This window comes from Monodon monoceros, unplaced genomic scaffold (assembly GCF_005190385.1).
Source record: "Monodon monoceros isolate NGI ecotype Baffin Bay Population unplaced genomic scaffold, NGI_Narwhal_1 Super_Scaffold_1, whole genome shotgun sequence".
NCBI classification, from domain to species: domain Eukaryota; kingdom Metazoa; phylum Chordata; class Mammalia; order Artiodactyla; family Monodontidae; genus Monodon; species Monodon monoceros.
The window spans coordinates 36,892,081-36,919,145 of NW_021703765.1; the positions used below are offsets into that span (position 1 = coordinate 36,892,081).

The 27,065-nt window shown below is 43.9% G+C and overlaps 1 protein-coding gene across 4 annotated transcripts in view; it reads right to left on the reverse strand.

The window, feature by feature from the left end:
* The window catches only part of FHOD3 (formin homology 2 domain containing 3), a 497,516-nt gene that overhangs the window by 76,269 nt on the left and 394,182 nt on the right, over nt 1–27,065 (reverse strand). For all 4 annotated transcript variants that reach the window (XM_029219969.1, XM_029219976.1, XM_029219995.1 and 1 more), the window contains one exon: nt 5,210–5,506. In XM_029219969.1, coding sequence (XP_029075802.1) covers nt 5,210–5,506 — 297 coding nt within the window. The remainder of the gene's footprint in view (nt 1–5,209; nt 5,507–27,065) is intronic.

Here is a 27,065-nt window from a genome sequence, read left to right on the forward strand (position 1 = left end):
AAGAGGTGGCATTTGAGGACACGACGGAAAAACTTCTACAGCTGGTCAGACAGTCCTGTAAATAGGGAGACTGCTTCGATGCCAGGAGGCTGTGGCAGATAAAGTGGCTGAGTCTCTCTGAACAGACTGCCTCACTCTCTCCATTTATTGGGAAATGTTGGCAGTTACGTATTTTGGCAACAGGGGAAAGAGCATAATCAGGTAACATTCTGAATGCTGGTTTTCTCGTTTACATTCTTCATTCATTTAGGTCTTTTTAAAATCATTATGTAGGGTGCTTCTTTGTCCCTAGTAATTTCCTCTGCTCTGAAGTCTACTTTATCTGATATTAATATAGCCACTCCAGCTTTTCTTTGATTAATGTTGGCATGATATCTTTTCCCAACTTTTAACTTTCCATCTGCCCATGTCATTACGTTTGAAATGAGTGTTGTATAAGATAGCATGTAGTTGGGTTGTGTTTTTATACACTCAGCAAATCTCTGTCTTTTAATTGATATGTTAGGGCTTAAGTCTGCTGTTTTATTTGTTGTGCTTGATCTCTTTGTTTCAGTGTCTGTTTCCCCTTTCTTGGTCTTGGGTGGATTACTTGAACATCTTTTAGAATTTCAACATGATTCATTTAGAGTGTTTCTGAGTACATGGCTTCGTGTAATTTTCTTAGTGGTTGCTCTAGGTATTACAATATATACACTAACTTATTTAGTCTATTGGTATTTACTACTTTGAAGTGTATAAACCTTACTTCCATTTTGATCCCATTACCCTCCCACTTTTAAAAATACAATTGTCTTAAGTACTTCCTCTACATATACTGAACACCATATATCAAATGTAATTTTTGCTTCCACTATCAAATATGATTTAAGAAGCTCACAAGTAAAAAGAGAGTATTTTTTAATTTACCCCTATTTTTACCCATTCTGTTGTTCTTTTCTTTCTGGAGTCCCAAGCCTTCTTCTGTCATCATTTCCTGTCTGTTCGGAGAACTTCCTTTAGCCATTCTTCAAGGGTAGGTCTGCTAGTGTCAAATTCTCCTAGTTTTTCTTTAACTGAGAATGTCTTTACTTTCCCTGCATTGTTAAAGGCTACTTTTACTGTATATGTAATTCATGGTTGATAGTTCTAGTCTTTTAGCACTTGATAGATGCTGTGCCCCTTCCTGCTGGCCTCCATGTTTCAGATGAGAAACCTGCTATCCTTTGAATTGCTGTTCCTCTATAGGTACCATGTTATTTCTTTCTTTCCAAAAACTATTTTTTTGGTTTTTAATTTTCAGAAGTTTGCCGTTTGTCTTGGTGCAGATTTCTTCGGATTTATCCTTGTTAGGATTTGCTCAGCTTCTTAAATCTGTAGATTTATACCTTTTGCCAAACTTGGGAAATTTTCAGCCATTATTTCCTCAAATATCTTTCCACATTGCACTCTCTCTCCTCTTATTCTCAGACTCGGATGAAATGAATGTTAGTTTTATTGACATAATCCCATGGGTCCCTGAGACTCTGTTCATTTTTTTTAGTCTATTTTTTTCTCTGTTATTCAGATTCGGTAATTTCTACTGATCTGTTTTCAAGTACACTGATTATTTTCTTTGTTGTCTCCAATCAACAATAAAGCATGTCAAATATTTTATTTCAGTTACTGTATTTTCCAGTTCTATAATTTCCCTTGGGTTCTTTTTTAATAACTCCTATTTCTTTGCTAAGATTTTTTTTCATGTATTTCCTGAGCCCTGAGTGTTTGTAACTGTCCACTGAAGCATTATTATGATGACTGCTTTAAAATTTTTGACAGATACTTCCAGCACCTGATTCATCTCAGTGTTGGCACCTGTGGATGGTCTTTTCCCAATCAAGATGTGACTGCCCTACTTCTTGATATGATGAGTGATTTTCGATTGTATCCTGGGTATTTTCGGTACCATCTGATAGACTCTGGATAATATTTAATCTTCTCTTTTTGCAGGTAGTCACCCTTTTGGGGTGTAGCATACAGGGCTTGGTGCAGGTAGATGTTCAGCTCCCTGCTGGGTCCCACTGTCACCACCCAGGAAGAGGGCTGACTCACACTCCCTCACTGCAGATGGGTAGGTTGGAGGTTCAGCGCCCCCTTGACCCCACCAGCATCTTCCCAGTGGATGTGAAGCACTAACTCACGTTGGCTCATTGCCTCCAAGTGAGGTGAAGGCTCAGCTTCCCACCAGTCCCCACTGATTCTGGCTTGGGGAGAAAAGAGTGCAGACTAGTACCACCTCCAACCACATCATTCTACCTTGTTTATACCGGATGGGGATGGAAGCTCAGCTCTCTGCTGTGCTCCCATCAGCATCAGGGACAAAGATGGTGGTGGTGGGGACAGAGAATGCTATTAGTCCCCTCTCCACTCCTCATTAAGTCTAGCTCCTTCTGGGTGGGGGTGAAGGCTCAGATCCCCACAGGACCCCACAGACACTACCCTGTTGGAGGAATTGGGACCCACTTGCTTCTCCCCTTCAGGGAACAGACTGAGCTCCCCATTAGGCCAACACTACCCCAGCAGGGGAACTGGAGCACCACCTGCTTCTACTGGGCAGGGGATAGAAGACTGGCTCCCTTCTGAGTCCCACTGACACCACAGAGTTGAGGAGGGGAGGGAACGGCAGAATTGTCACTCCTATTTCCATGGGGGTGCTGTATAGAAAGCCACTTCCTCTTCAGTCTCACTGAAACCACTGGGTTAGGGGGAGAGGTGGGACAGTGGCAAATTTTCCATTAGACCTTATTTAGGATAGAGCACTTATTAACAGCAGAAAAGATTTTCTGTTCTGTTAGGCAACACCTTTCCCGATCCTTTGGCTAAGGAAATCGGCTTTCCTTGAAGCTTCACTGCCATGTCGTTCAAGTCTAAAGCCTCCTAGGCAGTCTGCTTCGTTCTTTCCAACTTTCAGAGTCCTCCTATGATTGGTTGTTCTGTTACATCCAGGGTGTTGGTATTTTAGTTGTAAAACGGAGGACGTGGGAGCAATGGGGGCGTCTCCATCTTAGCCAGATTCATTCATTTATTCATCAGTGGTTTTATGAGCCCCTACTATGTTCTGGGCACCCAGCCAGGAAGTAAGAACTCACAAAGAATAAGATAGACAACCCCATCCTCACAAAGCTTACATTCAAATAGAGACAAAGGACAGTTATACAAGTAACTACAACAAAGTGTGATGAATGCTACAGTAAAGCCTCTTACTCTAATGCCAGGGAGTGGAACACATGAAAACAAAGAAAAATAAAAACACACATCTGCAATAAGTTGGGTCTCTTTCAAGCCCTACAAATTCATTCTCAAGTAATAAGTACAACTGTGAGAAATAAGACTGGGAATCACTTTGATTGCCTTTGTGACTTAATTGAGAAAATTCTGAAAAGCAAAAGCTATGGTGAGAGAGCTTCTCTGTCTCCACAGCAGCTGATGTGCCCATGAGCAGCGGGATTTTTAGGACCCAGTAAGCTACAACAAATAAACATGGCCACATCTCTTAACAGCACCAGACTGAGGCAGAAAAGTCACTGCAAAGCTCCAATTCCTGGACACCACCAGCTTTTGGGAGAAAGTCAATGGTTCTTCACTGGGAGCAGAGTCTCCATTTTTGGAAAGTTGTCCTTATTTGGAAGGATATTGGGCAATCTGATCCACGAAAGCTCTCTTCCCTGGCTTATTTTTACTAATCCAACTTGTTTATATGTTCTAGGCCTGCTAAACCTAGTTATGACGAATAATACTTCAAGCTACTCATGATAGAATAAAACATGATTCAAGGCCAAATGATCAAGCAGACTTACCCGACACCCTGTACTGTGACCAGAATTACATTAAATGTGAGTAACGACAAGTAGAATTTGAGAGTGTAACTGTAATCTCACTTTGAAAGAAATTTAGTATCAATATACGTAATCCTTTTAGCACACACATCTTCAACCAGACACAAGATTTTCAATGCGATAATTCCTAAGACATAAAGTATTTTAAGTCCTCCTTTTTCACTATATAATGGTGACCAGTGATATACAGAATAAAATCAAATAATATAACTGTGAAAACTCAAATATTAACTATTTAGACTAAGCCATTGATTGACAGGTCTCCTAGGAGACATTATGGCTTCATTCATTCATTCAATCTTTGTTCACTCATCCAGGCTTCAGGGACAATGTATTCTTAATCTGTGAACTAACGTATCATGCCTGGGTCGTGCCACTGATTGGCAGGCCCTTGCAGCTGCCGTTTGGGCCTAAGATGTAAGTTCCTTGAGTCTGTGTCACTGTGTAGCCTTAATGAAGCCTGGCCCATAAGACATGCCTTCACTGGTGAGGAGAGTCAGTTGAAAGAGGTGGCTTCCTGCCACCCTGATAGTGTACAGGTCATGGGTAGGAAAACCAACTCCATGGTGTCACATATGAATCATAATTCAAATGATTATTTGAATCGTTTACAATTTCTAGAACCCTGTGTGGCACCCTCCCCAAGTCCCTAGTGAGGACTAACATTCCATTTGATCCCTAAACGTAAAGTCACCATTAAACAGGAGAAACTGAATGAATATTGGGGATAACACCAAAAAGGTATGATTCCATAAGAAAAAGCACGTACTTAGTATCGAAGAAAAGAGTGGTCCTGAGCATATTGTGGAAAATTACCTAAATGACATACATTCCAGCTGAGCACATCAAATTGATCTCTGCATGCTGTGAACTGGCAGGTTTTCAAAGTACTCATATGATTCATTTCACCAAATCTGCTCTGGTCTGCAATGTTCAGTCATAGTGGCTTAACACACTTCCTTGCAAACACGCTTTCAAGGGAGTAGACAACAACATGACATGTCTCTAAATTTAAATCAGAAAAAAGCCACACTTACTACTCACAATTAAACAGTTAGAAGGAAATGAGGAATTTCTCTTCTGGGGTTTGTTCCTCAGGAAAAGTCCCTTGTTGCCCTCATTATCAGGCCCTTTTCCCAGCTGTAGAAGTGACGGTGCAGCCTTGTGGCAGAGGGTCGGGGCCCTTCTGCAGGGCAGGAAGCTGCTGGCTGGCTGAGTGGGGCCACACCCCCCTCCAGACACTGGGGGACAGTCTGGGGAGCGAGCTGGGCCAGCCGGTCAGCTCAGAGGCCAGCAAACCAGGTCCCCTGCCCCGGGGCTCCCTGGGATGTGTTCACGGGGAAAGGGGGCCTCCTTACCGGTCCCCCTGTCCCGAGAGAGCTTGTCCTCCTTGTCCTCCCTCTCCAACGTGCTGCTGGAGGACGAGACGCTGGAGGCCGAGCAGTTGTCCCGCTCATTCACTGCCTCATTCTGCTGCTCCTTCTCGCTCAGGGAGGCTCGCTCTTCAGTCTCTGGCTCCAGGGCCCGCTCCACCTCGCTCTCTGCTCCCGCGTGGGCAGGGGCTAGTTCCCGGCTGGGCTCATCGGCCACCGGTCCCGCCTCTGCCTCTGCCTCCGCTTCTGCCTCTGGTTCAGGCTCAGGATCCCCGGTGCTCGCTGTGGGAGATAACAGTGGAGATTATGAGCAGGACAGGAATTTCTTGGAAGCGTCGAGTGAGGGTGAGATTGAACATGAGGCTGATTTCTCCGTGCTGTCTGAGGCAGGCAGAATTCTAAACTGGCCCCTGAGATTCCCGCCCCCTGGTTATTCAGTCAAACACAGACTGAGGCACTGCAGGGAAGGGGCCGTGAAGCTGGTGTTCACGTCTCAAGTCTCTTGACCTTAAGATACGGAGATTATCCAGGTAGGCCTGATCTAACCTGGTAAGCCTTTTAAAAACAGAGTGTTTTCTGGTTAGCATCAGAAAAGAATGTCAGAGATTAGAAGCACAAGAAATATTTGATGAAGTACTTCCCTGGTGGCGTAGTGGTTAAGAATCTGCCTGCCAATGCAGGGGACACGGGTTCGATCCCTGGTCTGGGAAGATGCCACATGCCGCGGAGCAACTAAGCCCGTGCGCCACAACTACTGAGCCTGTGCTCTAGAGCCCACGAGCCACAACTACGGAGCCCGTGCGCCACAAATACTAAAGCCCGTGTACCTAGAGCCCGCGCTCCGCAACAAGAGAAGCCACCGCAATGAGAAGCACGCTCATTGCAACAAAGAGTAGCCCCCAACCTGCCGCAACTAGAGAAAGCCCGCGCACAGCAACGAACACCCAACGCGGCCCAAAATAACTAAAATAAATAAATTTATTTTTAAAAAAAGTATTTGACACATCAGTGCTGGTTTTAAAGATGGAAGGGGCCATGTGATGAGGAATGTGGTGGCCTCTAGAAGCTGAGAATGACTCCTGGCCGACAGCCAGCGAGGAGCAGGGACCTCGGTCCTGCAAGCACAAGAAGCTGAATTCTGCCAACGACCCGAATGAACCTGGAGGTGGACTCTTGCCAGGGCCTCCCGATAAGAGCCCAGCCAGCCACAACCTTGACTGTGGCCTTGTGATACCCCCGGCTGAGAACCCAGTTAGCCATGCTGGGCTTCTGACCTATGGAAACTGTGAGATAATATAAATGGGTGCCGTTTTGAACAGCTATGTTTGTGGTAACTTGTTACACAGCAATAGCAAACTAATACATGATCCTTTTGCCTCTTCAGGGAAAGAGGAGAGAAGTCCATGGTGAATCAAGCTGATAAGCAAAGAGCAGCCTGATGTTCTATCAGTGGCTAAACCGGTGAGGTCCATCACCCTTTGCTTGAATTACGTTTGCTCATAATGTGAAGTTATTCCATACACTTGAAAGTTACTTAGAAGAAGCACTCACGGGCACAGAACTCTTTGTAAACCTGTCGAGGCTGGAGATTTGCTGCTCAGTCTCCGTGGGTGTCCCCTAGGAAGCAGGGAAATGGCACAGTCTGCCGTATCCATGTTTTTGCTGAGTAACCCTCTCAGGTGTGAGCTGTGAATGGGTAGCAAAATGATTGGGAATTTAAAAAAAAAATGTCATCTGTGAAGGCCAGAGGAGGATGAGTCACTCCTGAGGGTCTGACCTTCATGGCTTGGCAGAGCCACATTGCTGGAATCCTGGCAGTGCCACCAAGAGCATGTGCTCCAGCCCTACGTACATACTGCTCGAAGCAATAGAGATTCAGGGAGGATTGGTGCATGTAAGGGGCCTGCCCTGACCCTATAAGAACAGGCGGATCAGAGGGCTCTCTCTTTGTGGAGATATCCTGCCAGCTCAGCTGAGCAGGGATGGCTGGCAATGGGGTGCCCAAAGCAGGTCTCCCAGCAGGCCAGGCAGTGGCATTACTATGGGAGAGCAAAGCTCAGGCCTCACTGGGCAGGGGGCCCACCTGCCCTCAGCGTCCCAGCAAGAAGTCATTCTGCCAGGACTCACTGGGTCCAGAACCCCCACCCCTCACCTGCTCTCAGGCTGCCTTCCTCAGAGAATGAGTATGGAATTGTGGGGGGAGAGAGGGAGGCAGTGTAGAGAATGAAATGCCAGCCTCTCCTTATATCCTGGGTAACTTCCAACCTCCACACGGAAGAAATCCTCCTCCGTGGGAACTGCACCAGTGCCCTTCAGGTAGGAACTGGGTGTAGAGGACAGAGGGACTTCTGCCCACCCGGGCTTGATGACACATTGTACGTCTTCTGCTGGGGACTCCAGCCTAGTACATGCACCTGCTTCCTGGGGAGAATGGGGGAAATGAGGATGGGGTGGCAAAGGCCCTCTGCTGTCTGCTGGGTGTCCTTGCTGGGTGTCCCCAAGAGGGATGGTTTTGGAACTGGTGATAAGAGAGCAAAGTTTCCAGGCTGAGATGCACTGGCTGGCAGTAGCAGGAGGAAATCGAAGGGCACACGACTGTGAACCCGTGTGCTCAAGATGGGTGTGTCAGGCATTCATCCTTCCTTCCTTCTTTCCTTCCTTCATTTATATATTTAGGCTGCGTTGGGTCTTCGTTGCTGCACATGGGCTTCCTCTAGTTGCGGTGAGCAGGGGCTACTCTTCGTTGTGGTGCGCGGGCTTCTCAATGCGGTGGCTTCTCTTGTTGTGGAGCTCAGGCTCTAGGCGTGTGGCCTTCAGTAGTTGTGGCACACGGGCTCAGTAGTCGTGGCACATGGGCTTAGTTGCTCCGCGGCATGTGGGATCTTCCCGGACCAGGGCTCAAACCCGTGTCCCCTGCATTGGCAGGCAGATTCTTAACCACTGCGCCACCAGGGGAGTCCCAGGCATTCTTCCTTAAAAGCAAAAACCAGGCTGGGTACAGGGAAAGAGTGAAAAAACCTTTGAGAAAAATTCCCTTTGGTGCTGAAGAACTTTTTATGGTATTTCTTTTTCATTTGATAATAGAGCATTTAGCAAAGAGAAACAGAACCCCATCATTTTACTAGCACGGCAAAAGCATAGTCTTAGCAACAGCAGTGTCATCGTTTGGTTGACAGAAAGCATATGTTCTTGCACACATTTACTTCAGAATAGCCACATCAAAACGAGAATGTGTTTCCAACAGCCTAGCATGTGGCGTGCATTTAAGTTTTAATTGGTGAGCATATGGCAAAACTGGCAAGGGTGCCTCTGTGGGGCTTTATCACTGATGGGGAGACGGGTGCAGTTGTTTGCCATCAGCCTGAGTCTACCCATCATCCCCAGGAGACTGGCAGACAAAGCAGGAAGGATCCACGATTTGATGGCTGTTTTGACTCCAGCCTACATGCATGTTTCCTTCCACTTCAGCAGTGACTCTGGCCCCTGATCAGCCAGCAGCTGCAGGAACAAGTGAGGCAATGGACATGCAAGCTCTAGAAAGCCACACATTCTTGGGAATAAATAGTGTAATTTCATCCCCCTACGTTCCAGCCTTACTTCCTGGAGTCAGACATTTAAATGTGCTCTAGAGCCGCTGGGGTAGTTTCTCTCTTTCATCACTGCTGCAGAGGAAATCATCTCCAAAACTACCTCTTGACCAGAATGCAGGCTCAGTGTCCACAAGGCCTCACTGCAAATCTGCGGTGCGTGAAGCTGTTCTAATGATGAACAAATTAAATAAAATTCACACACATTCAAGTCAAGCCAAGCCACCAAAGATGGAGAATGGAGATGAGAGAGAGCAAACACGTGTGGCTGCTCATTCCTGACACCCTCTGCACTCAATACACCAGGCAACACATGTGTCAAGGGCACAACACACACCCCTGCTTTCAGAGGGCTCACCACTTGGCTAGTGACACGGGACATAAAATCCTATCAATGGGGGTCACGGTGGTATGCAGCCAGGCACCCAAGTGAGGGCCCTGGGTACCAAGTAGCAGGGAGTCCCTGGAAAGGACCCACAGCTGAGCCCTCCTCGAGCTGTATTAATCAAACACAGGAATGACAAGGCACAAGTTCTCTGGGGACCAAGACTCTGCCTTCCTCTCACGTCCAAGGGCCCCCAGTGTGGTCTTGGGGCCAGCATCTTCTCACAAAGTTCTCATGGACACTTAGGAAACACTGTGAGACTACACACTGAATTCACGAACATTTCTGCCCGCCTTCCTATTCTCTTTCATCAGGACCTCGGTCACCAGCAGTCCCCTCCACATACTCACAACCATTCCTTCTGAGTCATTGCCCTAAGCCACACCAGCTGCCCTCTCAGCAGGCCTGGTTTGAAAAAGTATCATCTACCCTTGCCGAGTCCCCTGGAAATAGGAGGGACCGTGAAAGTCTGCAGGAAAAGTCCTCAAGGGAGCTAAGATATTTGTCAATACCAAGGGATGAAAATTGCTCACAACTTCTCACTGATACCCAACAACAGTACCAGTGGTGAGAGGCACATGGACACACAAGACAGACCCAGCTCTTGTTGCTATGGAGGTTACAGGTATGCTAAGAGATCCGACATGTCACCCGTGGCCTCAGCACGGCAAAGGTGGGCAAACCCTAACACCAACGGACACAGGGAAATCCCAGCCCCTCAGCTCCCACCAGACACAATAAAAAACATTTATAAACATGATGGATATTCTAAGAGCAAATTCATGTTGCCCTGAGAAGGTCTGGCAAGGGTTTTTGCAAAGCCTAGGACAGGTCATGAGTCTCTGTGCCAAAAGGACATTTAAGCAGAGTCTCCAAGGATGAAAAGGAGTTTAAGAGGGAAAACTGGACACAAATGTTCTGGGCAGAAGGAAAGAGCACATGCAGCCGGGAGCACAGGGTGGGCAGGAGGAATGAAAGCTGTCCGGCGGCAGTGGCTGGGGCAACGGGCCTCATAAGGTGAGTTAAGGACCTGGGGCTTTACACGGAGGGCAGTGATGGCTGCTTCACGGAGAGACAGGCCACATTTCACTTTGTCTGAGAGGACCCCTGACTACACCCAAATCACAGGCAAACCACACTTTTGGCTGGGACAGCTGAGGTGGGCCCGTAGCTTCAGAGGAGGCTCTTAGTCAGTGTTGGGTGAACATTCGGGAAGCAAACCCCGCAAAGAGACTGAGGAGGAAGAGGGGGGCCAGTCAGGGGGGCTCAAGAGAAGAAGAAAATGAATAAATGGCATCAGTGGAAGAACACACGGGCAAGTGACAGAGATTCTGGACAGTGGGAAGAAGTTTTCCATCCCAGGATCCCCTGGAGGAAGCAGTGTGTTTGCATTCGAGGAGAGCAGGGGTGCTGCAGGCCTGTGGCCCCCTTTGGGGTGCTGTTCCTGAGCCCTGCGCACCAACTCTCTACTAAACCCTCAGACCCCTCTGTGGGGAGGGGGTCTCTTACCGCCCTCAGAAAGCTGAGGCTGGGAGGGAACACTGAAGGCCCAGGCCCAGGTGCCCAACAGCCCTTCTCCCCATGGTGGGTGCAAGCTTGGAAGTGAAATGAGGACATGGCAAGAAATGCCTGGCAACATAGAAGGCGTCCAAAACTGGGATCTGTCTTGCTGGACCACAGCCTGAGAGAGCAGACTGATGGGATCTTGGCATTGAGAGAACATACTTAGCAAAGGCCAGAAAAATGTATTTGGCCAGAACCTGCACTGACCTGATTCAGAGAACTTTAAACTAAATTTTAAGGTTGGAGGTGGGGGAGTATAAGGGAGGAGAAAAAAAAACCCAACAAAACAAAATTAAACTGTATAAAAGGATATGGTAAGGGATAACTCATGGAATGTGGAAGATATAACAGGAAGGAAGAGGTCCACGGTATATTCAGAAGGAAGTAACAAGGAACCTGGTTGCTGCCAGCCTGTGGGGAAGGACCCATAACCTGAACATGGCCACTAAAGGGAATTCTTTAACCAAAGGAAATAGACATTACAGGAGAGAGAGGCTGGGGAGCCAGGGTAGGAGCCCATCAACGTGAGAACCACAGTGAAAGAGGGAAAACCTAAGTGTGTTTGTTGAGAGAATAAAAAAGCGTGCCCCGTCTGATGACTGGGACGTCCCTCATGCAGATCACAACACTGGGGTGAGAAGAGGAAAGAGCAGGCCTTGAGGATTTCAGCTCATCTCCTGTTCCAAGTCAGCCGGGGCAGACATTGACTCAGACTAGCTAGTTCTTTGTCCCTTTAAAAGCCCAGCACCAACTTCTCATCTGAACCACAAAATCTTACTAGACATCCGGCCCCATTTGGCCTTAAGTGAAGTAAGAATAAATGCTACCGTCTATAGAGTGCCTTCAACACACTGGTGCCGTCCTAGGAACTATGGACACGTCACCCTATTTTATTCTCATGCCAACAATATGAAGATTAATGTTCCCATGTGAGAAATGAGGAATGATGTTCAGAGAGGTTAAGTAACTTGTCCAGGGCTACACAGCATACTGAATACTCTAGGCCTGCTCTTCTAGACCCATTCTTTGTGCTGCTTTGTGCCCTGGGAGGCTGGTCTCTGCAGAGTTTGCGTTCCCTCTCACTTTCAGACGGGTCGGCCCCGGGAGGTACCTGCAAAGCTAGGAGGAAGGAGAGGCTGGCGTATTTATGGGGGGCCACTTTGGCAGAAGGTGTCAGGCCAGCTTTTCTGTCCCCAGGGCTCCCTCCCAAGGCTACAGCTCTTACCAAGTCCTAGCTGTTCACTAAGTTTTTCCAGGCCTGGAGGCAGAAACAGTGTTGGCAGTTTCCCACTGCTGCTAGTCTCTGGGTGCTTCCCTGCCCTCTGATGGTCCCGCGACCCTCTGCAAACCGTCCCTTCACTGCCTGCCTGCGGGCGCCCTCTGAGCATGCGCCATCTACTTCCAACAGAACCTTGCTGACGAGCAGAGCTGGGATTTGAACTTGGACTGGCCTAATAGAAAAGCCTGGGCTGTTAATCATGATGTTACACTGTGCGGTGGGTGACTTAAGCCGCAAAGGACAAGTATATAATCATTCCTGAAAGAACAAAACAACACAAAACAAAAAGTGGGCACAAATGTTCCAGCTCTGCTTTCATCAATGTCCCTGACAGCTGAGTCCGGAGTGTCCAACTGGAATCTCCTGTCATGCAATTTTTCTTTGAAGAGATAAATTGCTGGTAGAAAGATCTGAACTTAATAAGTCTTTGGGTGGCTTCAATTGATTTCAGTCTGTGATGGTGTCTCGATGACTTTGCCAGGACTTGGCTTTCTGGCAGGTCTTATGAAACTGAGGGCTGGGCCAGCCAGTTCTATAATAGTTGCTCCAAACTGTGTAGATTCCAGGGACCTCCCCCGTTCAGAGCTAATAACTAACACCATCGACTTTAAACTTGTGGTTTAATCATATAAATGTGAAAAAGGTCCCATGAGATGAAGCTCACAACTTTGAAAATTCTTTAGATTTTGCTTTTGGTGTTGGGCCAATTCTTGCAAAGCTGTTCACTCAGATTCACTCTAGAGCAGGATTTCTCAGACTCAGTACTTTGGATATTTGGGGTCAGATAAGTCTTTGTTGTGGGTGGCACTGTATCCTATTATCCTGTGCATTATGAGGTATTTAGCAGCATTCCTCGCTTCCACGCACTGGAGGCCAATACCACTTCCTCCCCAGTTGTGACAACGAAAAATGTCTTCAGATGCTACCAAATGTCCCCTGGGAGCAAAAAAATCACTCCTGGTTGAGAATCATTGCTCTACAGGAATAGTTTCATTAGGATGGGCACAAGTTCAGCCTACTTCAGCTTTCTAAAAAGACACTACCTGCAAAATACTGATTCATGGGTCTAATGAATTTGTATGCCTTTAAAATTAAGCCCAGCTTTGTCCTCAAAATTAGAGCTGGATCTTCCAAACAGGTTCGGGCCTAAGCCACCTCTTAAGATGAAAACCACATATGGTCAAGATTACCTTCAAAAGTCCTTTTGGAAGATGCCACCTTGTAGGATCCCACACCCACCCTCAGAGTTCTGACAATCCAGGTTTTCACTGAGTTTCAGTGCAACGGTGTAAGAAGTCCTGGGCTTATAGTCACGGGCCATGTTATCTCCAAATACAGGTTCTTAAACTCTTAAATCACACTGGGTGCAGCAAGTTGTTCAAATGACAAGAGGCACATGAGAGTCAGGAATGGCTCAAGAAAAAAACAGATCCATGGCCCTCATGTTGTGTTCACCTGGGGACGCACACTTGAGTTGTACGTTAAGCAGGATTACAAGCACTATTTAAATTGTAATTTTCACTCCCCCCTTTTGCCCCTCAGATTATGCTCCTGATTAAATTCACTTGGTTAAACATGTATATGATATAACTCTACTGTAATATCATATAGGACAAAAAAGAAGAAGCCAGTTTCAGGTCCAATTACTGTAATATTGATTAATATATGGATTCTATTTCACACTAGAAACAGAAAATGAAAAGCAATTTAAGATGACCATATCATTTACTGCTCTGCTGTTACCTTGAACTCAAACCATATCATCCCAAACATCAACCCACAGTTATAAAGACGTCCTTTGAGCTTATTTAAATTCTTCTTCTAAAGTCAGATAGATAGGCCTTGTCTTGGTTCAGTGTCAAACAAGGATAGACTCCAATATGCGTTCATCCTTCCATTCCCAGTAGGGCTGGAGAAACTCCTGGGTTAATGCCATGCCCATTTCCTTACAAGAGCAAACAGAAAGACAAGCCCTTCCTCAAGGATGAAGACACTGTCTAATTCCAAACCGGCAATGCATTTCAACAGCACCCCTAGCTCCTGTCAAGTCCCAGACAGAAACAGCAGTGACATCAAAACCCAAACTGCTATTGTGGAAGAGATACACTAGCATTAAAACGGATGGTCCTGAATAATAACAGCTAGCAAAAAAGTGATCAAACTTGAGGGTTTTTGCTAATTCAGGCTTACCAGGATGTAGCTACTCTTGATGAGATGTTCTAATGTGATTAGTATCAACACTCATTCATCCTATAAATACTTACTGAGACCTCCCAGGCGTCAGGCCTTGTGCTAGGCACAAGGAAGTCAGATGTGAAAAAATATCTTCCCTAAAACATTTTTCAGGCTAAAGTGGCCTCTTAGGTAATATCCAAGAGACATTATAAGATCAAAACAATTAATATCTAAAGAAAATGTTAGCTCTTCCTGCCAGTAGAGTCTGGCCAAGCCTAAGCAGAGCCAGCTGGCCTGCAATTGGGGTATGACTAGAAATCCCACTTTTAAATTCTCATCCCTAAAAGCTGACCCTTCCTCACTTACATCTAGTCACTAATGGATGTGGCTTTCCACTTAGCCAGTAATTCAGTTTATTTGCACTTGTTAGCAAATTTATTCACAAAGAAATGGAGAAAAGTTTACTTAAAATAAGGAGTATTTTTAAAGGTAGTTGAAGGAATATCTTAATTGTCAATTTGTCAAGAGTCATCCTCTGAATTTTCGCCCTCTTTTAGAGTTAGATCCTGAGAAAGAAATGGTCTACGTACATTATGTTGACTTTCTGCCCGAGTTCTCTGTCTACATTAGGCCACCGACACTTCTTCAGTCTTTACAGAGGGGCCTATATAGTCAAAGATGTGCCCTCCGTCATGGTCCATGCAATAAATTTCTGCATACAGGGGAAACAGCTATCTCTGTAGATTAATGTACTTGCTTACTTTTTTTCATTTATTAGCTCATAAAACATTTCCTAAAGGCTTATTCTGCTTCAAGCACTGGAAGATAACAAAGGTGAGTACAGGCACTAGCCCTCCTCTGAGAAGCACACAAAAGAGAGAGGACCACTTGTTGTGTATACAGTGAAATAAGTCCTATATCCCAGGCATGCACAAGATGTAAGGAAAACACAAGAGAGGGCTCAAAGAGGCTTTAGAGAAGATGCTTCAACTAGATGGATAAAAGTCCAGTGGGCACCCCATGGGTGAAGGCACTCAAGTACAGAAGCATGCCTGAGAGAATAGAGCACTTTTCCATGACTGAGGGTGGTTTGGTCCTGATGGACAGTAACATGTACAGGTGGTTATGGTGGTAAGAGACTGGCTGTAGGACTGGATAACCAAGAGTCTTGAGTGCCACGCAAGATCTTACCTTCACATTGTAGATGATGGAGAGCCACAAGAGGATTTTAAAAACAAGATATAGGCATGATTCTTTTTTTTGGCTGGGCTGTAAGAAGAACATGGAAGAGGTGAGATATAGTAGAAGCTACTGAAATGGTCCAGATGACATATGGTTAAGATTGGGACTAAGGCATTGACAATGGAGAGGCATGGGAGGGGGCTGATTTGAGAGAAAGGAGCACATAAACATTTGATGATTGACTTGATGTAGGGGTGAGCATTGACGGGGGAGGCAAAGTTACATGTCTGCTTCCAATTTAAATAACTAGGCCAGGAGAGATGGTCTTAACCAGATGAGGACTAGGAGGTATGAGAAGGTTAGGGGTTTTATGGGTGAGAGATGAGTGACATCTCCCATCGAAAAGCCCCCGAATGGCACTTGGTAAGTCTGAAGTGTCTAAGGAGCATTCAGATGGCGATGCCTAAGGAGACTGGATACATGTGTCCTGAGCTCAAGAAGGCCACGGCTGGAGATGCAGACCTGGAGGTTTTCAGCACTTGGTAGGTAGTTAAAAATTCACAGATGGGGATGTGGAGGTACAGCCAGAGGGTGTGGCATGAAGATAGGGGGTTGCTGGGGAAGGAATATTGGAAAAATCTGACACTTAGGGGGCAGCTAGAAGAAGAGTCAGTAAGAAGACTGAAACAAAATGCTGAGAAAGGTTGAGACAAAATGACGAGAAAACAATGATGACAGAAGTAGAAGACATGAAAGCCCGATAACATGTTGAGTCTAGAGATTATCTAGAAGATACACAAGGATACAGAGCTGCTGGATCTAGAAAGTCAACAAAAAGCTACTGGAACTTCCCAAAGTACCTGGTGGAGGCAGCTTCTTCAGAAGACATTACAGCTTTGGAAAGCTCTAAAGATTCACTGAACCCAGGAATTCTCTTGAAAAAGCACACTTTTAAGGACTGGAAAACCAATGTTTGATTATCTTGCCACACTGCCGGCATTGTATCATTCTGTACAAATGCTTTATGGGAGGGGGTGGGGGAAAGACAGGGGTGTGGGGGAGGCAGAGGTGCTGGGAGGAAAAGAGGAGTGGTGGAGATGGCGGAGTACAGGTTGAGCACAGATAAAGATGCTTGAAGAAACCTGAGAGTTATTCTTCTTTGCTATTTCCGAGCTCTCAGTCACTGACTCTGGAAATGTGAAGTACCACACTGACTTAAGAATGTTCACTGTCCCTACCTGTGGAGGGCCTTCTGACTATACCTGGAAGCATTTACCCAAGGCTTTTACCTGAGATGAAATGCACTGATGTCCTTGCAGATTCCCCGGTAGCACCTCCACATGCAGACAGTGCCTGCTCCAGACTGGGCTTTACAGCTCCTGATGCTCTTTCTTTTTGTCAAATAAGAACAAACAAGGTAATGGCTGTTTAAAACTTGAATTTTTTTTTTACATTAAACAGATCTTAGGATGAAAATCTGATTGTAAAGGTTGGTTGAAAACCATTATAACCCAAAACTTGGAAATAATTCTCCATGGGTCTATCATGTTTCTGGGGTCTTACAAGCTGATGCATTGAAAGCCTTTGTTCTGGACTATCTAAGGATGTGTGCATAGCAAATAGCCTTGAGAGACAGAGAAAGGGTCTCCCTCTGGAGCTAGCTACTGCCTGGTTTATTGCGCACTGTGATCAAGATCATGCTTCCCTCTGGGACAAAGGGAAGACACGCTTACTGCCCAATATAAGATTTGAGGTCCTTAAACTCAGGGTTCCATTCAGTGTGTGTGCAGGTATCACTTGGGCTTATTCACATCACCTTGTGGAAACTGGGGCTTGGAGAAATGGCAAAATGCTGGTATTTTGGCTACTACTATTGCTATGAGTAATAAAGTCCTTTGTTTCTGAACCAGGAGTTTTGTGTCTTCTGCCAACACCCATGAGACAAAAGCAGGCTAATTTACTAGCTTATAAGTAGGGTAAAGTCTCGGACCTTTCACAGATTTTGATGCCTATTTGCCATCTATGAAATTATCATGCTGATCATATAATATCCTTCTTTAAAAACTTTCCCAATAAGAAGAACTACAGTCCTGCAGCCTGTGGAACAAAAACCACATTCACAGAAAGACAGACAAGATGAAAAGGCATAGGGCTATGTACCAGATGAAGGAACAAGATAAACCCCCAGAAAAACAACTAAATGAAGTGGAGATAGGCACCCTTCCAGAAAAACAATTCAGAATAATGATAGTGAAGATGATCCAGGACCTCGGAAAAACAATGGAGGCAAAGATCAAGAAGATGCAAAAAATGTTTAACAAAGACCTAGAAGAATTAAAGAACAAACAAACAGAGATGAACAATACAATAACTGAAATGAAAACTACACTAGAAGGAATCAGTAGCAGAATAACTGAGGCAGAAGAAAGGATAAGTGACCTGGAAGACAGAATGGTGGAATTCACTGCTGCAGAACAGAATAAAGAAAAAAGAATGAAAAGAAATAAAGACAGCCTAAGAGACCTCTGGGACAACATTAAACGCAACAGCATTCGCATTATAGGGGTCCCAGAAGGAGAAGAGAGAGAGAAAGGACCAGAGAAAATATTTACAGAGATTATAGTTGAAAACTTCCCTAACAGGAGAAAGGAAATAGCCACCCAAGTCCAGGAAGCGAAGCGAGTCCCATACAAGATAAACCCAAGGAGAAACACACCGAGACACATAGTAATCAAATTGGCAAAAATTAAAGACAAAGAAAACTTACTGAAAGCAGCAAGGGAAAAATGACAAATAACATACAAGGGAACTCCCATAAGGTTAACAGCTGATTTCTCAGCAGAAACTCTACAAGCCAGAAGGGAATGGCATGATATACTGGCATGATATAGTGATGAAAGGGAAGAACCTAAAACCAAGATTACTCTATCCGGCAAGGATCTCATTCACATTCGACGGAGAAATCAAAAGCTTTACAGACAAGCAAAAGTGAAGAGAATTCAGCACCACCAAACCAGCTCCACAACAAATGCTAAAGGAACTTCTCTAAGTGGGAAACACAAGAGAAGGAAAGGACATACACAGAAAGTGGGCTCAAGAATGCAGGATAGAAGGGAGATTCGGAAGATGGCGCAAGAGTAAGAAACGATCACCTTCCTCCCCACAGATACATCAGAAATACATCTACACGTGGAACAACCCTACAGAACACCTACTGAACGCTGGCAGAAGACCTCAGACCTTCCAAAAGGCAAGAAACTCCCCATGTACCTGGGTAGGGCAAGAGAAAAAAGAAAAAACAGAGACAAAAGAATAGGGACAGGACCTGCAGCAGTGGGAGGGAGCCGTGAAGGAGGAAAGGTTTCCACACACTAGGAAGCCCCTTCGCGGGAGGAGACTGCGGGTGGCGGAGGGGGAAAGCTTCGGAGCCGTGGAGGAGAACACAGCAACAGGGGTGCAGAGCGCAAAGCAGACAGATTCCCGCATAGAGGATCAGTGCCGACCGGCACTCACCAGCCCAAGAGGCTTGTCTGCTCACCCGCCGGGGCGGGCGGGGCTGGGAGCTGAGGCTCGGGCTTCAGTTGGAGCGCGGCGAGAGGACTGGGGTTGGTGGCGTGAACACAGCCTGCAGGGGGTTAGTGCACCACAGCTAGCCAGGAGGGAGTCCGGAGAAAAGTCTGGACCTGCTGAAGAGGCAACAGACTTTTTCTTCCCTCTTTGTTTCCTGGTGCACGAGGACAAGGGATTAAGGGCGCTGCTTAAAGGAGCTCCAGAGACGGGCGCAAGCCGCGGCTAAAAGCGCGGACCCCAGAGACGGGCATGAGATGCTAAGGCTGCTGCTGCCGCCACCAAGAAGCCTGTGTGCGAGCACAGGTCACTCTTCACACCTCCCTTCCGGGGAGCCTGTGCAGCCCGCCACTGCCAGGGTCCCGGGATCCAGGGACAACTTCCCTGGGAGAACGCACGGCACGCCTCAGGCTGGTGCAACGTCCTGCTGGCCTCTGCCGCCGCAGGCTCGCCCCTCATCGTGACCCTCCCTCCCCCCAGCCTGAGTGAGCCAGAGCCCCCGAAGCAGCTGCTCCTTTAACCCCGTCCTGTCTGAGCGAAGAACAGACACCCTCTGGCAACCTACACACAGAGGCAGGGCCAAATCCAAAGCTGAGCCCTGGGAGCTGTGAGAACAAAGAAGAGAAAGGGAAATCTCTCCCAGCAGCCTCAGAAGCAGCAGATTAAATCCCTGCAATCAACTTGATGTGCCTGCATCTGTGGGATACATGAATAGACAACGAATCATCTGAAATTGAGGAGGTGGACTTTGAGAGCAAGAATTTTATTTTTTTCCCTTTTCCTCTTTTTGTGAGTGTGTATGTGTATGCTTCTGTGTGAGATTTTGTCTGTATAGTTTTGCTTTCACCATTTGTCCTAGGGTTCTATCCGTCCGTTTTTTGTTTGTTTTTACTTTAAAAAAATTTTTTTTCTTAATAATTATTTTTTATTTTAATAACTTTATTTTATCTTAATTTATTTTATTTTCTTTTATCCTCTTTCTTTCTTTCTACTTTTTCTCCCTTTTATTCTGAGCCATGTGGATGAAAGGCTCTTGGTGCTGCAGCCAGGAGTCAGTGCTGTGCCTCTGCGGTGGGAGAGCCAACTTCAGGACACTGGTCCACAAGAGACCTCCCAGCTCCACATAATATCAAACGGCGAAAATCTCCCAGAGATCTCCATCTCAACACCAACACCCAGCTTCACTCAACGACCAGCAAACTACAGTGCTGGACACCCTATGCCAAACAACTAGCAAGACAGGAACACAACCCCACCCATTAGCAGACAGGCTGCCTAAAATCATAATAAGGTCACAGACACCCCAAAACACACCACCAGACGCGGAACTGCCCACCAGAAAGACAAGATCCAGCCTCATCCACCAGAACACAGGCACTAGTCTCCTCCACCAGGAAGCCTACACAACCCACTGAACCAACTTAAGCCACTGAGGACAGACACCAAAAACAATGGGAACTACAAACCTGCAGCCTGCAAAAAGGAGACCCTAAACACAGTAAGATAAGCAAAATGAGAAGGCAGAGAAATATGCAGCAGATGAAGGAGCAAGATAAAAACCCACCAGACCTAACAAATGAAGAGGAAATAGGCAGTCTACCTGAAAAAGAATTCAGAATAATGATAGAAAGGATGATCCTAAATCTTGGAAACAGAATAGAGAAAATGCAAGAAACATTTAACAAGGACCTAGAAGAACTAAAGATGAAACAAGCAATAATGAATAACACAATAAATGAAATTAAAAATACGCTAGAAGGGATCAATAGCAGAATAACTGAGGCAGAGGAATGGATAAGTGACCTGGAAGATAAAATAGTGGAAATAACTACTGTAGAACAGAATAAAGAAAAAAGAATGAAAAGAACCGAGGACAGTCTCAGAGACCTCTGGGAGAACATTAAACGCACCAACATTCGAATTATAGGGGTTCCAGAAGAAGAAGAGAAAAAGAAAGGGACTGAGAAAATATTTGAAGAGATTATAGTTGAAAACTTCCCTAATATGGTAAAGGAAATAGTTAATCAAGTCCAGGAAGCACAGAGAGTCCCATAAAGGATAAATCCAAGGAGAAACACGCCAAGACACATATTAATCAAACTGTCAAAAATTAAATACAAAGAAAACATATTAAAAGCAGCAAGGGAAAAGCAACAAATAACACACAAGGGAATCACCATAAGGTTAACAGTTCATCTTTCAGCAGAAACTCTGCAAGCCAGAAGGGACTGGCAGGACATATTTAAAGTGATGAAGGAGAAAAAGCTATAACCAAGATTACTCTACCCAGCAAGGATCTCATTCAGATTTGATGAAGAAAATAAAACCTTTACAGACAAGCAAAAGCTGAGAGAGTTTAGCACTACCAAACCAGTTTTACAACAAATGCTGAAGTCTCTTCTTTAGGCAAGGAACACAAGAGAAGGAAAAGACTTACAATAACAAACCTAAAACAATTAAGAAAATGGGAATAGGAACATACATATCAATAATTACCTTAAATGTAAAAGGATTAAATGCTCCCACGAAAAGACACACACTGGCTGAATGGATACAAAAACAAGACCCATATATATGCTGTCTACAAGAGACCTACTTCAGACCTAGAGACACATACAGACTGAAAGTGAGGGGATGGAAAAAGATATTCCATGCAAATGGAAACCAAAAGAAAGTTGGAGTAGCAATTCTCATATCAGACAAAATAGAATTTAAAATAAAGACTATTAGAAGAGACAAAGAAGGACACTACATAATGATCAAGGGATCGATCCAAGAAGAAGATATAACAATTGTAAATATTTATGCACCCAACATACGAGCACCTCAATACATAAGGCAAATACTAACAACCATAAAAGGGGAAATCGACAGTAACACATTCATAGTAGGGGACTTTAACACCCCACTTTCACCATTGGACAGATCATCCAAAAAGAAAGTAAATAAGGAAACACAAGCTTTAAATGATACATTAAACAAGATGGACTTAACTGATATTTATAGGATATTCCATCCAAAACCAACAGATTACACATTTTTCTCAACTGCTCATGGAACATTCTCCAGGATAGATCATATCCTGGGTCACAAATCAAGCCTTGGTAAATTTAAGAAAACTGAAATCATATCAAGTATCTTTTCCGACCACAACGCTATGAGACGAGATATCAATTACAGGAAACGATCTGTAAAAAATACAAACACATGGAGGCTAAACAATACACTACTTAATAACGAAGTGATCACTGAAGAAATCAAAGAGGAAATCAAACAATACCTAAAAACCAATGACAATGGAGACACAATGACCCAAAACCTATGGGATGCAGCAACAGCAGTTCTAAGAGGGAAGTTTATAGCAAAACAATCCTACCTTAAGAAACAGGAAACACCTCGAATAAACAACTTAACCTTGCACCTAAAGCAATTAGAGAAAGAAGAACAAAAAAAAAACCCAAAGTTAGCAGAAGGAAAGAAATCATAAAGATCAGATCAGAAATAAATGAAAAATAAATGAAGGAAACGATAGCAAAGATCAATAAAACTAAAAGCTGGTTCTTTGAGAATATAAACAAAATTGATAAACTATTAGCCAGATGCATCAAGAAAAAAGGGAGAAGACTCAAATCAATAGAATTAGAAATGGAAAAGGAGAAGTAACAACTGACACTGCAGAAATACAAAAGATCATGAGAGATTACTACAAGCAGCTCTATGCCAATAAAATGGACAACCTGGAAGAAAGGAACAAATTCTTAGAAATGCACAACCTGCCAAGACTGAATCAGGAAGAAATAGAAAATATGAAACGACCAATCACAAGCACTGAAATTGAAACTGATTTAAAATCTTCCAACAAACAAAAGCCCCAGACCAGATGGCTTCACAGGCGAATTCTATCAAACATTTAGAGAAGAGCTAACACCTATCCTTCTCAAACTCTTCCAAAATACAGCAGAGGGAGGAACACACCCAAACTCATTCTACGATGCCACCATCACTCTGATCACAAAACCAGACAAGGATGTCACAAAGAAAGAAAACTACAGGTCAATATCACTGATAAACATAGATGTAAAAATCCTCAACAAAATACTAGCAAACAGATGCCAACACCACATTAAAAGCATCATACATCATGATCAAGTGGGGTTTATTCCAGGAATGCAAGGATTCTTCAATATACGCAAATCAATCAATGTGATACACCATATTAACAAATTGAAGGAGAGAAACCATATGACCATCTCAATAGATGCAGAGAAAGCTTTCAACAAAATTCAACACCCATTTATGATAAAAATCCTCCAGAAAGTAGGCATAGAGGAAACTTTCCTCAACATAATAAAGGCCATATATGACAAACCCACAGCCAACATCATCCTCAATGGTGAAAAACTGAAACCATTTCCACTAAGAACAGGAACAAGACAAGGTTGCCCACTCTCACCACTCTTATTCAACATAGTTTTGGAAGTTTTAGCCACAGCAATCAGAGAAGAAAAGGGAAAAAAAAGGAATCCAAACTGGAAAAGAAGAAGTAAAGCTATCACTGTTTGCAGATGACATGATACTGTACATAGGGAATCCTAAAGATTCTACCAGAAAACTACTAGAGCTAATCAATGAATTTGTTAAAGTAGCAGGATACAAAACTAATGCACAGATATCTCTGGCATTCCTACCACTAATGATGAAAAATCTGAAAGTGAAATCAAGGAAACACTCACGTTTACTAATGCAACAAAAAGAATAAAATATCTAAGAATAAACCTACTTAAGGAGACAAAAGACCTGTATGCAGAAAATTATAAGACACTGTTGAAAGAAATTAAAGATAATACAAATAGATGGAGAGATATACCATGTTCTTGGATTAGAAGAATCAACACTGTGAAAATGACTCTACTACACAAAGCAATCTACAAACTCAATGCAATCCCTATCAAACTACCACTGGCATTTTTCACAGAAGTAGAACAAAAAATTTCACAATTTGTATGGAAACATAAAAGACCCCAAACAGCCAAAGTAATCTTGAGAACAAAAAACGGAGCTTGAGGAATCAGGCTCCCTGACTTCAGACTATACTACAAAGCTACAGTAATCAAGACAGTATGGTACTGGCACAAAAACAGAAAGATAGATCAATGGAACAGGATAGAAAGCCCAGAGATAAACCCACGCACATACGGTCACCTTATCGTTGATAAAGGAGGCAGGAATGTACAATGGAGAAAGGACAGCCTCTTCAATAAGTGGTGTTGGGGGGGGTTCCCTTGTGGCGCAGTGGTTGAGAGTCAACCTGCCAATACAGGAGACACGGGTTCATGCCTCAGTTTGGGAAGATCCCACATGCCACGGAGCGGCTGGACCCGTGAGCCATGGCCACTGAGCCTGCACGTCCGGAGCCTGTGCTCCCCAACAGGAGAGGCCACAACAGTGAGAGGGCCACGTACCACAAAAAAAAAAGGGGGTGCTGGGAAAACTGGACAGGTACATGTAAAAGTATGAGATTAGAACACTCCCTAACACCATACACAAAAATAAGATCAGAATGGATTAAAGACCTAAATGTAAGGCTGGAAACTATCAAACTCTTAGAGGAAAACATAGGCAGAACACTCTGTTACATAAATCACAGCAAGATCCTTTTTGACCCACCTCCTAGACAAATGGAAATAAAAACAAAAATAAACAAATGGGACCTAATGAAACTTCAAAGCTTTTGCACAGCAAAGGAAACCATAAACAAGACCAAGAGACAACCCTCAGAATGGGAGAAAATATTTGCAAATGAAGCAACTGACCAAGGATTAATCTCCAAAATTTACAAGCAGCTCATGCAGCTCAATAACAAAAAAACAAACAACCTAATCCAAAAATGGGCAGACGACCTAAATGGACATTTCTCCAAAGAAGATATACAGATTGCCAACAAACACATGAAAGAATGCTCAACATCATTAATCATTAGAGAAATGCAAATCAAAACTACAGTGAGATATCATCTCATACCAGTCAGAATGGCCGTCATCAAAAAATCTAGAAACAATAAATGCTGGAGAGGGTGTGGAGAAAAGGGAACACTCTTGCACTGCTGGTGGGAATGTGAATTGGTACAGCCACTATGGAGAACAGTATGGAGGTTCCTTAAAAAACTAAAAATAGAACTACCATATGACCCAGCAATCCCACTACTGGGCATATACTGTGAGAAATCCATAAATCAAAAAGAGTCATGTACCAAAATGTTCACTGCAGCTCTATTTACAATAGCCAGGAGATGGAAACAACCTAAGTGTCCATCATCGGATGAATGGATAAAGAAGATGTGGCACATATATACAATGGAATATTACGCAGCCATAAAAAGAAACGAAATTGAGTTATTTGTAGGGAGGTGGATGGACCTAGAGTCTGTCATACAGAGTGAAGTAAGTCAGAAAGAGAAAAACAAATATCGTATGCTAACACATATATATGGAATCTAAGAAAAAAAAATGTCATGAAGAACCTAGGGGTAAGACAGGAATAAAGACACAGACCTACTAGAGAATGGACTTAAGAATATGGGGAGGGGGAAGGGTAAGCTGTGCCAAAGTGAGAGAGTGGCATGGACATATATACAATACCAAATGTAAAATAGATAGCTAGTGGGAAGCAGCCGCATAGCACAGGGAGATCAGCTCGGTGCTTTGTGACCATGTAGAAGGGTGGGACAGGGAGGGTGGGAGGGAGGGAGATGCAAGAGGGAAGAGATATGGGAACATACATATATGTATAACTTATTCACTTTGTTATAAAGCAGAAACTAACACACCATTGTAAAGCAATTATACTCCAATAAAGATGTTTAAAGAAAAGATAAGGACCTACAAAAACAAATGCAAAATAATTAAGAAAATGGTCACAGGAACATACATATAAATAATTACCTTAAACGTGAATAGATTAAATGCTCTAACCAAAAGACACAGGCTCGCTGAATCGATACATAAACAAGACCCACATATATGCTGTGTACAAGAGACCCAATTCAGACCTAGGGACACATACAGACTGAAAGTGAGGGGATGGAAAAAGATATTCCATGCAAATGGAAATCAAAAGAAAGCTGGAGTAGCAATACTCATAGCATATAAAATAGACTTTAAAATAAAGAATGTTACAAGAGACAAAGAAGGACACTACATAATGATCAAGGGATCAATCCAAGAAGAAGATATAACAATTATGAATATATATGCACCCAACATAGGAGCACCTCAATACATAAGGCAACTGCTAACAGCTATAGAAGAGGAAATCGACGGTAACACAATAATAGTGGGGGACTTTAACACCTCACTTATACCAATGGACAGATCATCCAAAATGAAACTAAATAAGGAAACAGAAGCTTTAAATGACACAGCAGACCAGATAGATTTAATTGATATTTATAGGATATTCCATCCAAAAACTGCAGATTATACTTTCTTCTCACGTGCACATGGAACATTCTCCAGGATAGGTCACATCTTGGGTCACAAATCAAGCCTCAGTAAATTTAAGAAAATTAATATCCTATCAAGCATCTTTTATGCCCACAACGCTATGAGATTAGAAATGAATTAAAGGGAAAAAAACGTAAAAAACACAAACACATGGAGGTTAAACACTACATGACTAAATAACCAAGAGATCACTGAAGAAATCAAACAGGAAATCAAAAAATACCTAGAGACAATGAAAACATGACAATCCAAAACCTATGTGATGCAGCAAAAGCAGTTCTAAGAGGGTAGTTTATAGCTATATAAGCCTACCTCAAGAAACAAGAAAAATCCCAAATAAACAATCTAACCTTATACCTAAAGGAACTAGAGAAAGAACAAACAAAACCCAAAGTAGCAGAAGGAAAGAAATCACAAAGATCAGAGCAGAAATAAATGAAATAGAAACAAAGAAAACAATAGCAAAGATCAATAAAACTAAAAGCTGGTTCTTTGAGAAGATAAACAAAATTGATAAACTATTAGCAAGACATCAAGAAAAAGAGGGAGGGCTTCCCTGGTGGCGCAGTGGTTGACAGTCTGCCTGCCGATGCAGGGGACA